Raw genomic sequence first — 12,933 nt, forward strand, 5'->3', positions numbered from 1 at the left:
TGCGGAGCCACAAGAACTTGCTCACACTCAACTCAAGAAGGCGACCAACACGTAACTCTTCATTTAATTAATGTGGTCATTTGTAAGTTTAATTTCATTTGCATGTATCAACTTGGTTAGTAGTGAATATCGTACTGACTTAGACTAGAGCTAGACAAGGGCATCGAACATCCCCCATGAGTCAGGTACGTTGATTTGATTGTACCACCCATAATGACAGTAATTCCTATTTTTTTGACACGAGGAATCTAGTTAGATTCACAAGACCTGTAACGTTTTGAGACGAGGAGACTCGACGATTGCAGTGGGTCAAGGTGCATGTGTGAACAAATTGATCCTCCTTTACATACTGCTAGGGCACCCAAAGGCATTGCTCCGTCGCTTGGGCTTGCAATACACTGGCATGGGCATCCAACAGGCAACGCCCACCGTGCATTCTCATTGGTTGTTCGAAAGGTGATCGATGTCCGGGCAGTCTGTCTGTAACGGGGCTGTTTGCGTCCGCCGCCTGTTGTAGCTAGGGCCCGTCGACACCCTTCTCTTTGAGCCGCAAGAGATAAAACGCTTGTCGCGATATCAAGGTGCAGGGTTTAGGGTTTTGGACAGACCCTATGGAGAAGGTGGACCTTAGCAAGAACAGCGACGACGCTGGCCTTCAAGCAGAGGAGGTTGGGGACTATTCGGACGAAGTCGAAGAAGAAGAAGAGGAAGAAGAAGAAGAAGAAGAAGTCATGGGCGCCCTCGACTGGTTGGATCTCCGTGACGGTAAGGATCTTTGCAGCTACTGCCTGTTTTTCTGAATTGTTCTGTAGTTCATGTCTGCAAATAAGCTATGAAAAAGCGTGAAGGAATGGAGACTTGATGACACAGTCAATCCACCTATCAGGCTTGATGGCAGTAGACATTGCAAACCGGACATCTTAAGGGTGGAGCTTGTTGTGATTCTGAGCATTGAGATATAACATTAAATTGCTACCTGGGCCATGCTAAGTTGCAAATTGTCTCATCTGGTGTGGCTCACATGTGCACTGCTCTTCACACAAGCTTGAGCTTCTACAATCCTTCAGAACATCCATAGCTGCAAAGGACTCATCTTACAATGCGATTGTGATCAGAGAAGATGAAGATGGCATGGCGGGCATCTCAAGAGTGTGATTAGTATGATACAAATCAAAATACCAGCTTTTAAGAAATCTTCCACTCATTTTTGCATTAATCCAGGAGGCAAAGCTATGAATATTGGAGAGGCAAAAGCTTACGTGTAAGTGTCTACAAGTTGTAGTCTTCAAGGAAAATTACATGTGGGGAGAATTGCCTTGGCAAATGGACAAAAGGAAATATGAGTGGAATAGAAAATATGAGTGGAATAGAACTTGTGCTCACAAACCAACCCAGTGCACATGCATAATGTGCCAATTTGAGATTATTACTACAGGCATAGCCCAGTTTCATGAGGCTTTCAGATGAGTATTCGTCACTTCTGGAAGCCCAGGAACTACGTAGGCTGTGGAGTGCCCAGGAACACTAAAGGCTACAAGTTTGCCTACTGTCACACTTACTTAGCTTCTTTCTCGCAGTAGATAAGGCATGGACATCCTATCATGAGTACTGGGACAGTTTTCTATCTACTTATCTTCTTGATGGCCTGTTGTGGCAGCCTTGTAAGCGAATTAAAGAAAAGAACCTGAACCACATGATATGTGGCTTGGTTATCATGGAATCGTCAAGAGGGACCTTTCCCAACTCCAAGTCCTCACTATGGGAGAACCTCATGTCGCCTCGTGTCGGAACGTCCACTGGAGCCAGACCATTAGCGGACGTCAGTCCCATGCGTGCCCTCTACTATGCCTGAGAATGAAGCTTATTAGGCTAAGCATTATGCCTGATGATGCCATTGTTAGCACTCATCTCTTGTTTGTACCATATTACTCGGTAGGGAGTGAGGGCCATTGTTGTGGGTGTGCCTGCCCGCGTGCGAGCTTTCTCCATTTTTCCCCATTGTCCATATTTTTCCAGTCATGGGGGTGCTGTAGCTTTTTCCCTTGTCGGCTGTAGTTGATTTCTGCCAGGAGGGCCTGTCTGTATGCTGCCCGACCAGGTGGTGCTGGTTGTGGGCCAGCTGACTAGGCTGTTTTGCTGGTCGACTGGGCCAGGCCTAGTCGTGGCCTTTAGTTGGGGCATGTCGGCCTGTTTAGTAGTGGCTGACTGCTGCCTCTTTGCCCATATATATTGGGCACTTAACCCCCCACACCACTTGTGCTGGATATAGTGTATATAGCAGAGTTTATACAGTGCTTCTCTCTCAGCAGTTCTGTGTTTCATTTCTCTCAGGTGTTTGTCTCATTTCTGCTGCCCAGGTGGCTTGAAGCTTTGAAGACAGTAAGAGCATTTGGGATTGCTGCGCTTGGTGCTGATTGGAGTGATTTTGGGTCGCATGGGATGTGGAGAAGAAGGCATCACTGGTGGACAGCCACCTTGCATTGAGGTGCAACCTCTTCTTCATTTTTTTTTCCCACCCACCCTCCCTTCACAAGACCTTGTGAACCCCTGAGATGGTAGATTTGCTCGAGATGGCAGAGAAACATGTGAAGCTCCCCACCCTCCCGACGTTCCCGGTGGACCGACAGTTGGACGAAAACAACTATGGCATCTAGAAGGTAATGTTCGAGTCTGTATTGGAGTCATATGATTTGGTTGATTTCATCATAGTTGGAGTTCCAAGGGCAGAGTTGGAGGAGGAGGAACCTTCATTATCCACTACGAAAGAACGGGAGGCCCAGGCACAGTTGTGGGATCGTGTCAATGCCTTTTGGCGTTCTTTGTTCTTCCTCAATTGCACACCCCAAGTGATCAACCACGTCAAACACATGATGCTGGCTCGAGGGATTTGGCAACACTTGGCTTCTTTGTACAATCGGGTATCGCCCATGAAGAGGATTTTCTTGAAAGTGTAGATGCGAGTGATGAATCTTGCAAAGTCTTCGACAATGCGAGAGCACATCAACAAACTCCAGGCTCTTCAGCAGGAGGTTCTTCAGGCTGAGAAAGAGATATCATTAGAGGACATGGCCATCACCTTGCTGTCTCATCTATCTCCTTAGTACTTAGCTTTCTATTCTTCTTTAATCATCACCATTACATGGGAGGAGCTTGTGTCGATGGTTTTCAACCAGGAAGAGCGGGCGGAGGTTCCGAGGCTTTCACTGGCTAGCGGCGACGGTCAAAAGGCCGCAACAACAACAACAACAACAAGGGCAAAGGGAAGTCCTCACAGGTGTAGTCTCTCATCATTGGGGATACTTGGGAGTGGATTCTAGACAATGGTGCTTCTAGGCACATGACTCCTTCCCAAGAGTTGAGTTGTTACAGGATCTTTGAAGGCAAACAGATCACATCTTTATTGGTGACAATTTCACTATCCCGATTCACACTGAGGACACGCTGGAGATCGTTCCCGATGGTAGAGGGAGCTTCCGAGTTCTTTATGTCCCATCTCTTGGCTTTCATCTTTTGTTAGCGCATAAGGTTTGCAAGACTGGTATGGAGGTGGAGTTTGATGAGCATTTTGTTGCTTTCCGGGACAAAATAACACGCCAAGTTGTTTGGGAAGGCGGAGTGGAGAGTGGGATTTATAGACTCTAAGCACTCGCTTCTCTTATAGGTACTCAGCTCGGTGATTTGTGGCATTTCCATTTTGGCCACTTGAATGTGGATACGCTGCGGCGGGCTTTCTGGGACCAGATGGTGGATGGCTTGGCAGCAAGTAGGGACATTGCAGTTCTTGCATTTGTGGGAAGCAGCATAGGGAGTCTTTTTCGAAGCAGGCTACTAGGCGGGCTTCGAAACCTTTGGAGTTGGTATACACTGACTTGTGTGGACCTATGCAGACCCCATCCTTGGGAGGTTCTTTGTACTTTATGCTGCTTGTGGATGATTGTAGCAGATTTACATGGGTTTATTTCTTTCCAAGAGGAGTCTGGATTGCAGGTAAAGACTCTTCAGGCTGACAAAGGAGGGGAGTTCTCTTCTAATGCTTTAGTGCGGAACATGGCATCAAGCGGAAACTGGTTAATACAGGTTCGCCTTCAGAGAATGGAGTAGTTGAGTGTAAAAACCGGACTGTGGTGGAGATGGTGAGGACGATGTTGGAGCGTCGTGATCTTCCTCGTCCACTTCGGGGAGAACTGTCTATACCCTCAACCGATCTCCAACGACTTTAGTACCAAAGATGACTCGGTATGAGGCTTGTTTTGGCAGGAAAACAGATGTCTCCCATTTCCATATGTTTGGGAGTGATGCCTATGTTCACATTCCAAAGAAGCAGAGAGGGAAGCTCGACTCGAAGTCCCAAAAGCTTGTATTTGTGGGATATAATTCTCTTTCCAAAGGCTATAGGTTATATGACCCAGTGCGGAATGAGGTTGTTGTCAGCAGAGATGTTGTCCTTGATGAGCATGTTCCAGCTTCCACTGTTGAGGAGCCACCACTTCTTGGAGAACCAGATGAGTATGAGGATGATTCCCAGGCTATTGTTCCAGCTAGCGAGCCTCAAGTCAGTGAGCCTGAGGTTGGAGATGTGCCATAGCAACAGCAGGAGGCTTCGTGTTCTGTTTGGGTACCAAAGTGGTTGTTAGATACCATTTGGGAGTCAGGTGTTACGGAGTATCCCGATGTCATGTGCATCACAGATGCCATGGACATTCTCAGGGCTAGATCCAGAAGAGGCAGCCAGATAAAGAGTAGAACCAATGAAGACTTAGAAGGATTAGGGTTAGGGTTTTCACTAGCTCAAACAGGCGTGGAAAACAAAGAGATGAAGGAACACGACTCCCAATATGCTTCAATGAATAAAAAAGTGAAGTACAAGCCACATGATAGTGACCCCTAAAGGATAAGTGTTCACATGACCGGCCATAAATGTGCCGGGTGGACCAAAACACTTATAAACTGCATATAAGTGAAAATGAACTAAACTGGGGGAAAAAACCTCCACTAACTGAAGTAAAAAGTGCCCCAGTAACCTACTGATGATCACTAGCACTCCTGTGGGTGCATACACAGCATAAAACCCAACAAACTCCCCCTGGAGTGATATGTGATCACTGTACATCATCCACCAAAAGGAAACAAATTCAAAGCATTGCGGAATGCTTCAAATTTCGGACGTGGTAATGCTTTGGTGAAGATGTCTGCCACATTCTGATCTGTAGGACAGTAGATCAGACTGATATCTCCTGCCTGGAGTCTCTCCCGAACAAAATGATAGTGAATCTCAATGTGTTTCGTGCGAGCATGAAACACAGGATTCCTGGCCACAGCAATGGCACTCTGACTATCAGTATAGATAGGTGTAGGCTCCTCCACTGAAATATCCATATCAGTCATAAGACGACGCAGCCAAACACACTCAACAGTAGTAGTGTAGGCTGCTCTGTACTCTGCCTCACAAGATGAAGTGGCCACTGTGGTCTGTTTCTTGCTTAGCCAAGAAATGCATGAAGCGCCAAGAAAGAAACAATTCCCACTAGTGGAATGTCTGGTATCAAAATCACCAGCCCAATCTGAATCACTGTAAGCATGTAACTGCATGTCACCCCCCTCAGGATAAAGCAACCCAAGAGACAAGGTACCCTGCAAATAACGGAATACACGCTTCACAGCTTGCCAATGTGACAACCGTGGGCTGTGCATGAATCTGCTCAACTGAGAGACTGCATACTGAATATCTGGCCTTGTATTACACAAGTATATGAGGCACCCAACAGCCTGAGCATATGTAGTGGCATCAAAGGAAACACTGTCATCTTGTAGTGACAGTTTCATCCCAGGCTCCATAGGAGTACTAATAGGCTTGCAATCCTGAAATTTAAACTTCTCCAGAAGTTTAGCAACATAACGTGATTGCAACAACCCAATGCCTCTGTTATCCTGCACAAACTGTATGCCCAAATAGTAATGTACAAGGCCCAAGTCAGACATGTCAAATGTCTGTTGCAGTATCTCTTTAAATGCTGCAATTTTGTCATCATTTGATCCCATGAGCAAGAGATCATCCACATAAAGACTGATGACCAGCAGATCTGTCTCTTCTTTCTTCACATACAAAGTGGTCTCTGATGGACTGTTCACAAATCCCTGAGTGAGTAGAAAAGCATCTATTTTTGCATACCAAGCTCGTGGAGCTTGTTTTAAACCATACAAGGCCTTTTTCAGCCTGCATACTTTCCCCTCATGACCATGTTCTGCAAATCCCATGGGCTGAAATACATAAACTTCCTCCTCGAGGTCCCCATGTAGGAATGCAGTCTTTATGTCCAACTGGTGAACAACCCAACCACGATGTGCAGCCAATGCAATGACACACCTAAGTGTCGACATACGGGATGTAGGAGCAAATGTCTCCTCATAATCAATGCCCTTCTTCTGTGCATAGCCCTTTGCAACTAGACGGGCTTTGTACCTGTCAATGGATCCATCTGCATGTCTTTTCAACTTGTCGACCCATTTAGTACCAATGGCTTTCTTGCCTTTGGGCAGATCAACCAAATCCCATGTTTGATTCTTTTTAATAGAATCAATCTCATCCTGCATGGCTTTGTTCCAATGCACATTATCTCGTGCATCCACAAACGAATCAGGCTCATCATCATCCTGTAAACTGGCTGCCATAACCAGATTCAAATCCATGATGTGTGCATGCTCATTGGTCCTTGTCTCCCTACGAGTACGACCAGCAAGAGGACCCTCTAAATGGCTGTCCTGTAGTGTCCTCAAATACCATCTAGGTATATGTCTGACCTGTGGTGCCTGCTGTCCCATATTTGGTTCAGCTTCTGGCTCATTTGGCTGCTGAATTTCTGCACCACCTACATCATTTGCTGGCTGTCCATTACCCTCATGAGTTGGATCACCAACTGTGGAATGAAACTCCATGGGTAGAAGACCTTCAAATACATCATTTTCAGCCTGATTTGCCTCATAACCAGCCATGGATAATTCTGATTTTTCATCAAAAATCACATCCCGGCTGATAAATATCTTCCTGGATAGTGGGTCATATAACCTGTAGCCCTTGCTTTCACGGCTATACCCAACAAAAATGCATTTTGTGGCTTTATCATCAAGCTTCCTCCTCAACTCTTTGGGTATGTGTGCATATGCAAGGCACCCAAAGATACGAAAATGCGATACAGAAGGCTTGCGGCCATGCCAAGCCTCAAAAGGAGTAATAGAAACCAATGCCTTTGTGGGACATCGATTCAAAATATGACAAGCACACATTACTGCTTCCACCCAAAAGATATGTGGTAGTCTTTTTGCCTTTAGCATACATCTGGCCATCTCCATGAGTGACCGATTTTTCCTTTCTGCAACCCCATTCTGCTGTGGAGTGTAAGGAGTAGTATACTGATGTTTTATACCTCTACTCCCAAGAAAAGAATTCAGCACATGTGACATATATTCCCCCCCTCGGTCAGAACGGAGAGTCTTCACCTTGCATCCAGACTCTGTCTCAGCAAGTGCTATAAAGGCCAAAAATGCATCATATACCTGTGATTTCTGTGTCAAAGGATAGACCCAGCATATACGAGAGAAGTCATCAATAAATGTTGCAAAATAAAAGCAACCACCTAATGACTTCGTCTGCATGGGACCACAAAGATCACTGTGTATAAGTTGCAACTTTGCAGTTGCTCTTAGAGCCTGATCACGTGGGAAGGAAAACCTGTGCATTTTTCCCAAAATACATCCTTCACAAATGTGATCTGGAGGCTTCTCCATGAGAGGTAGATCTGTAAACATATTATGTCGTTGCATAAGCATAAGACTACCAAAATTTACATGCCCCATGCGAGCATGCCATAACTCTGCATCAACCATAGCTGAAGTAAGAGTGAATGCATGATAAGCAGACTGATCCACTGGCTGAAATGCATCCAACTCATAAAGTCCATGACATAATGTACCAGTAAGCATCAAGGTCAAGGCATTTGCTTTGTCTCTGACCATGCATTTATCATCATCAAAGTGGACTTGCATTCCACAATGTGCTAAAGAAGAAATGGACAACAAATTCTTCTTTATCCCTGGTACATATAAGGCATCTGTAAGGCGGAGAATGGAGCCATCAATGGCTGTAAGCTGAATCTCCCCAATGCCACACACTGGATATGAAGCATTGTTGGCACACTGAACAGTTTTGCCAACAGGGGCAGGGCCAACATGACTAAACAAATCCCTGCGAGATGTGATATGCTTTGAGGCACCACTATCAAAATACCAAGTACATGCATGCTCTGTCATACTGAGTGCCTGTGAAGACCAAGAGGCATCATAGCTGCATGTATAGAAACAGTAATCCCTGTCCTCAACAAAAGAAGCAGTCTCTGGAGGAGCTTTAGGAGCATCATTAACAGACATCCCAGCTTCCTTTGCCTTCTCTTTGGCAATCCTCTTCCTACATTCCGTGATGTAGTGACCTGGCTTCTTACAATAATGACATTTGCCCTTCTTCTTGGGCTGTCCATCACTTTTCTTGGTATCCTGTGAAGAACCACCATCACCTGAATTTTGATTTGCACTCTTTGGCTGAGATTTCCCTTTCCCCTTTTGACTTGTAGTAAATGCTTGTTCAGCATTTGTGTTCATATTCATATTCTTCCTCATTTGCTCCTCTTGTAATAAGAGAGCAACAAGTTCCTGATACTTGAGGGGTTCAACAGCATTCCTCATGCTGAGGTTCAAAGAGGTATGGAAAGCCAAGTAAGATCTTGGCAAAGAGTGCAAGATGGTGGACACAAGCTGTGTCTCAGGAATAATCTCATCCACATTGATGAGTTGCTCTCTCAAATCCTGCAGCTTGTTCAAGTGGCTAGACATATCATCTCCTTCATTCATTTTCTGATTTTCCAGCTCTCTTTTCAAAAATGAGATCCTAGCCTCATTACGAGCAGCATACATTTGCTCCAAAGTCACCCATGCATTCTGTGAAGAGCCCGCTGACCGAATATGAGGTATAATGGACCTCTGAACTGACAATGCAATGAGTGACAATGCTTGTGCATCCCTGGCATCCCATGTCTTTTGAGCATTTGTTCTCTGAACAGGCAATGGCTGTCCTGGAGCCTGTACCTGTTGTCCTCGTCCACGAGCACCCCCTTGGGGAGGAGTCTCTGGAGCCAATGGACCTGGACGTGGTTCATCACCACTAACGAAATCCCAAAGACCTTTTGCCACAAGCACATTTTTCAGCATAAAACTCCACAAGGAGTAGTTCGTGCCATCCAATTTGTCTTCCTTAGACAAATATGTGAATACATCACTTTGCTGTTGATTTGCCATTATGCTTTACGCACAATGTTGTACCTGTTTACCAAAAAACCCAAAAGCAAAAACCCTGATAACAACTGTACTCCACTGAATACAGTTTACCCAAATCTGCCTGCACTCTCAATCCTCTGAATGTGCAGCTTAATGCACCAATGACTGAGTGGTGCAGCAAATGGCGTACACAATGCCAAAATGCCCCAAAATTTGCTGCACCCAAGCTGTGCAAAAAACCTGTATATTTCCTTGCTAGAAAATCTGCCTGTTGTGCCTGTATATTTTCACAGAGAAAATAAAAATGCCCAATATTCAAAATATGTAATGCTTACCACTTCTGTGCTGAGCAGAAGTACAGTCGACTGTATTGTGCAGGTACACAGCAACTACAGTCGAGGTGCTGTACGGAAGCAGGTACGAAAGCAGTACTGAATCTGAGCAGACAGGTACAAGTTGACTTCAATGTGAATAGACTGCAGGTACAGTTGAAGTACAGTGAATGTACTCTTACGAAGCACTGTTTTGAACAATGCGAACAGATACACTGCAGTTCTGTAAGTCGGCGCTGATAGGTGTACGGGGCTGGTACAGCGCAGTCTGGGCAGGTACAGTACCTGAAGGCGGCGCTTACTGTATGTACGGGCAGCAGACGCAGAGGTGTAGCTGAAGGCGGCGCAGTCTTGTACTGAGGTGTACGCAGCAGTACTGCAGGTACAGTCCACCACAGGAACAAGTACAGTTGACTGTACTATACAGGTACAGTCGACTTGTTCTGTACAGAACTGAAGGTGACTGCAGACAGGTACTGATGAAGGCGGCGCTGACAAGTACAGTCGGTGCTGACTGTTTACCGGCTGGTACAGTACGATGGCGATGTCAGGTACGGAAGCAGTACGGCGCACAGGTGTACGGGCAGCTGATGCTGATAGTGTACGGACAGGGCTTGAGCTGAGCTTCAATGCTCTGATACCAAATGAAGACTTAGAAGGATTAGGGTTAGGGTTTTCACTAGCTCAAACAGGCGTGGAAAACAAAGAGATGAAGGAACACGACTCCCAATATGCTTCAATGAATAAAAAAGTGAAGTACAAGCCACATGATAGTGACCCCTAAAGGATAAGTGTTCACATGACCGGCCATAAATGTGCCGGGTGGACCAAAACACTTATAAACTGCATATAAGTGAAAATGAACTAAACTGGGGGAAAAAACCTCCACTAACTGAAGTAAAAAGTGCCCCAGTAACCTACTGATGATCACTAGCACTCCTGTGGGTGCATACACAGCATAAAACCCAACAGAACCGAGATGAAGGAGTACAGAGCACTTGTGGCAGTGTAGACTGGCGTGGAGAACAAGCTGAAGATCAGAAGGTGTATGGGCTGCAAGACATTGGTGCTGGCTGCACATAAGGGACTGTCGGCTGCTCATGGAGGTGGTCGGCTGAACCAGCAAACAGGGGCAGCATCAGGCGCATCAAGATCAAGGAAGAGGACCAAGTCGGCTGAATTATTAAGCATTTAATGCATTTAATACTGGCCGACCAGCAGTCGGCCAGTCTACCCTTTGTCCAAGGGACCTATAAAAAGGCCCAAGTACTCATTGTTTTAGCCATTCAAACCCACTAGGGGTTGGGATCACTAGAGGTCCCATAGGGGACAGGTTTTGGTGTTTTACCACCTTTTCAAGAAGGCAACCAAGGGCTGCAAGATATGTACCTTTTTGTATCATAGAAATATACTGAATTTCCAGCACTTCTCTCTCTCTCTCTCTCTACTCTCTCTCTATACTTGCGTTTTTGCATCAGATGGTTCTCAAGAGTGTTTAGGGCTGAAAGAAGACTCTCAGAGGTTCCGCATGTTACATTGGTATCAGAGCATCAAGCTCAGCCAAGCTAAACACTGATTCAGTCCCATATGATGGTGTACAGGTCCAAGGTACAGGAAAGTACACGGATTCGAAGCCCAAGGCGGGAACACAGATCGGGAAGAACTCCCAAGAGGTTTGTTGGTGGTGTTCCACAGTGCCAGATGGGGATGGCAGTTCCGTGAGCCAGATAGGTTCTCAGGTAACGGTCCCAAGGGAGGTTGATCCTCCAAGGGTGATGTGAGAGTGCCAGACTCAGTTCCAGGAATAAAGACCAAGACGGTGTTCGGAGTCAGGGCACGAATGGATTGTGGACTAGAGGAAGACCAGATGCATAGATCTTCATCAGAGACAAGGTGGTTTGGAGAGCAGACCGGATTTTCAGAGAAAAAGGGTTGCCAAGATTGGATGATGACAGAGGGACTTCGGGACAGGATTGGGATGATGACAGTCATCCAAGAGCAGGTTGGATTCCCGTCATCAAGTTTAGCAGAGGGGGATGTCATGTGCATCACAGATGCCATGGACATTCTCAGGGCTAGATCCAGAAGAGGCAGCCAGATAAAGAGTAGAACCAAGATGAAGGAGTACAGAGCACTTGTGGCAGTGTAGACTGGCGTGGAGAACAAGCTGAAGATCAGAAGGTGTATGGGCTGCAAGACATTGGTGCTGGCTGCACATAAGGGACTGTCGGCTGCTCATGGAGGTGGTCGGCTGAACCAGCAAACAGGGGCAGCATCAGGCGCATCAAGATCAAGGAAGAGGACCAAGTCGGCTGAATTATTAAGCATTTAACGCATTTAATACTGGCCGACCAGCAGTCGGCCAGTCTACCCTTTGTCCAAGGGACCTATAAAAAGGCCCAAGTACTCATTGTTTTAGGCATTCAAACCCACTAGGGGTTGGGATCACTAGAGGTCCCATAGGGGACAGGTTTTGGTGTTTTACCACCTTTTCAAGAAGGCAGCCAAGGGCTGCAAGATATGTACCTTTTTGTATCATAGAAATATACTGAATTTCCAGCACTTCTCTCTCTATACCTGCGTTTTTGCATCAGATGGTTCTCAAGAGTGTTTAGGGCTGAAAGAAGACTCTCAGAGCTTCCGCATGTTACACCCTCTGAGTGTACCATGGAGGATGGACCTCAAAGATCGCACAGTGTTCGTGATAAAAGTCAATTAGAGGAGCTTTTACAGGTGAACTATGCATTGATGTCTCGTATCATTCGAGACAAAGAGCCTACTTTAGTTAAGGAAGCTCTTTCCCATGAGACTTGGAGGAAAGCCATGCAAGTGGAACTTGAAGCCATAGAGAAGAATAGAACTTGGGAGTTGGTTTCGAGGCTGTCAAAACGGTTAGTCATTGGTGTTAAGTGGGTCTACAAGACCAAGTATATGTCCGATGGGTCCGTGGACAAGCACAAGGCTAGACTTGTGGCTAAGGGCTATGCTCAGTGGCTTGGCATCGACTATGAGAACACTTTTGCACCGACAACTAGGATGACCAGGATTCATATATTTTCTCCCCCGTCTCTTCTCAACAGTGGCCAGTGTATCAGATGGATGTGAAATCTGCGTTCCTGAATGGTGACTTGCAGGAGGAGGTGTATGTTGAGCAACCTCTAGGCTTTGAGGTTTTGGGATTAGAAGGTATGGTTTATAGGTTACGGAAGGCCTTGTATGGTCTTAAATAGGCTCCCAGGGCTTGGAACCAGAAGATTGATTCTTTCTTTCTTAGAAAGGG

The 12,933-nt window shown here is 45.9% G+C and overlaps 1 protein-coding gene across 1 annotated transcript in view; it reads left to right on the forward strand.

Moving 5' to 3' along the window:
* Positions 1 to 352: 352 nt before the first annotated feature.
* Positions 353 to 12,933, forward strand: part of LOC147610333 (uncharacterized) — a 52,266-nt gene continuing 39,685 nt past the window's right edge. Inside the window, exon 1 of the mRNA XM_086786632.1 lies at positions 353 to 765. Coding sequence (XP_086642758.1) covers positions 612 to 765 — 154 coding nt within the window. The 5' untranslated portion in view covers positions 353 to 611. The remainder of the gene's footprint in view (positions 766 to 12,933) is intronic.

Source organism: Cibotium barometz, chromosome 49 (genome assembly GCF_041138505.1).
Source record: "Cibotium barometz isolate CiBa-2024 chromosome 49, ASM4113850v1, whole genome shotgun sequence".
In the NCBI taxonomy this organism is placed as follows: Eukaryota; Viridiplantae; Streptophyta; class Polypodiopsida; order Cyatheales; family Cibotiaceae; genus Cibotium; species Cibotium barometz.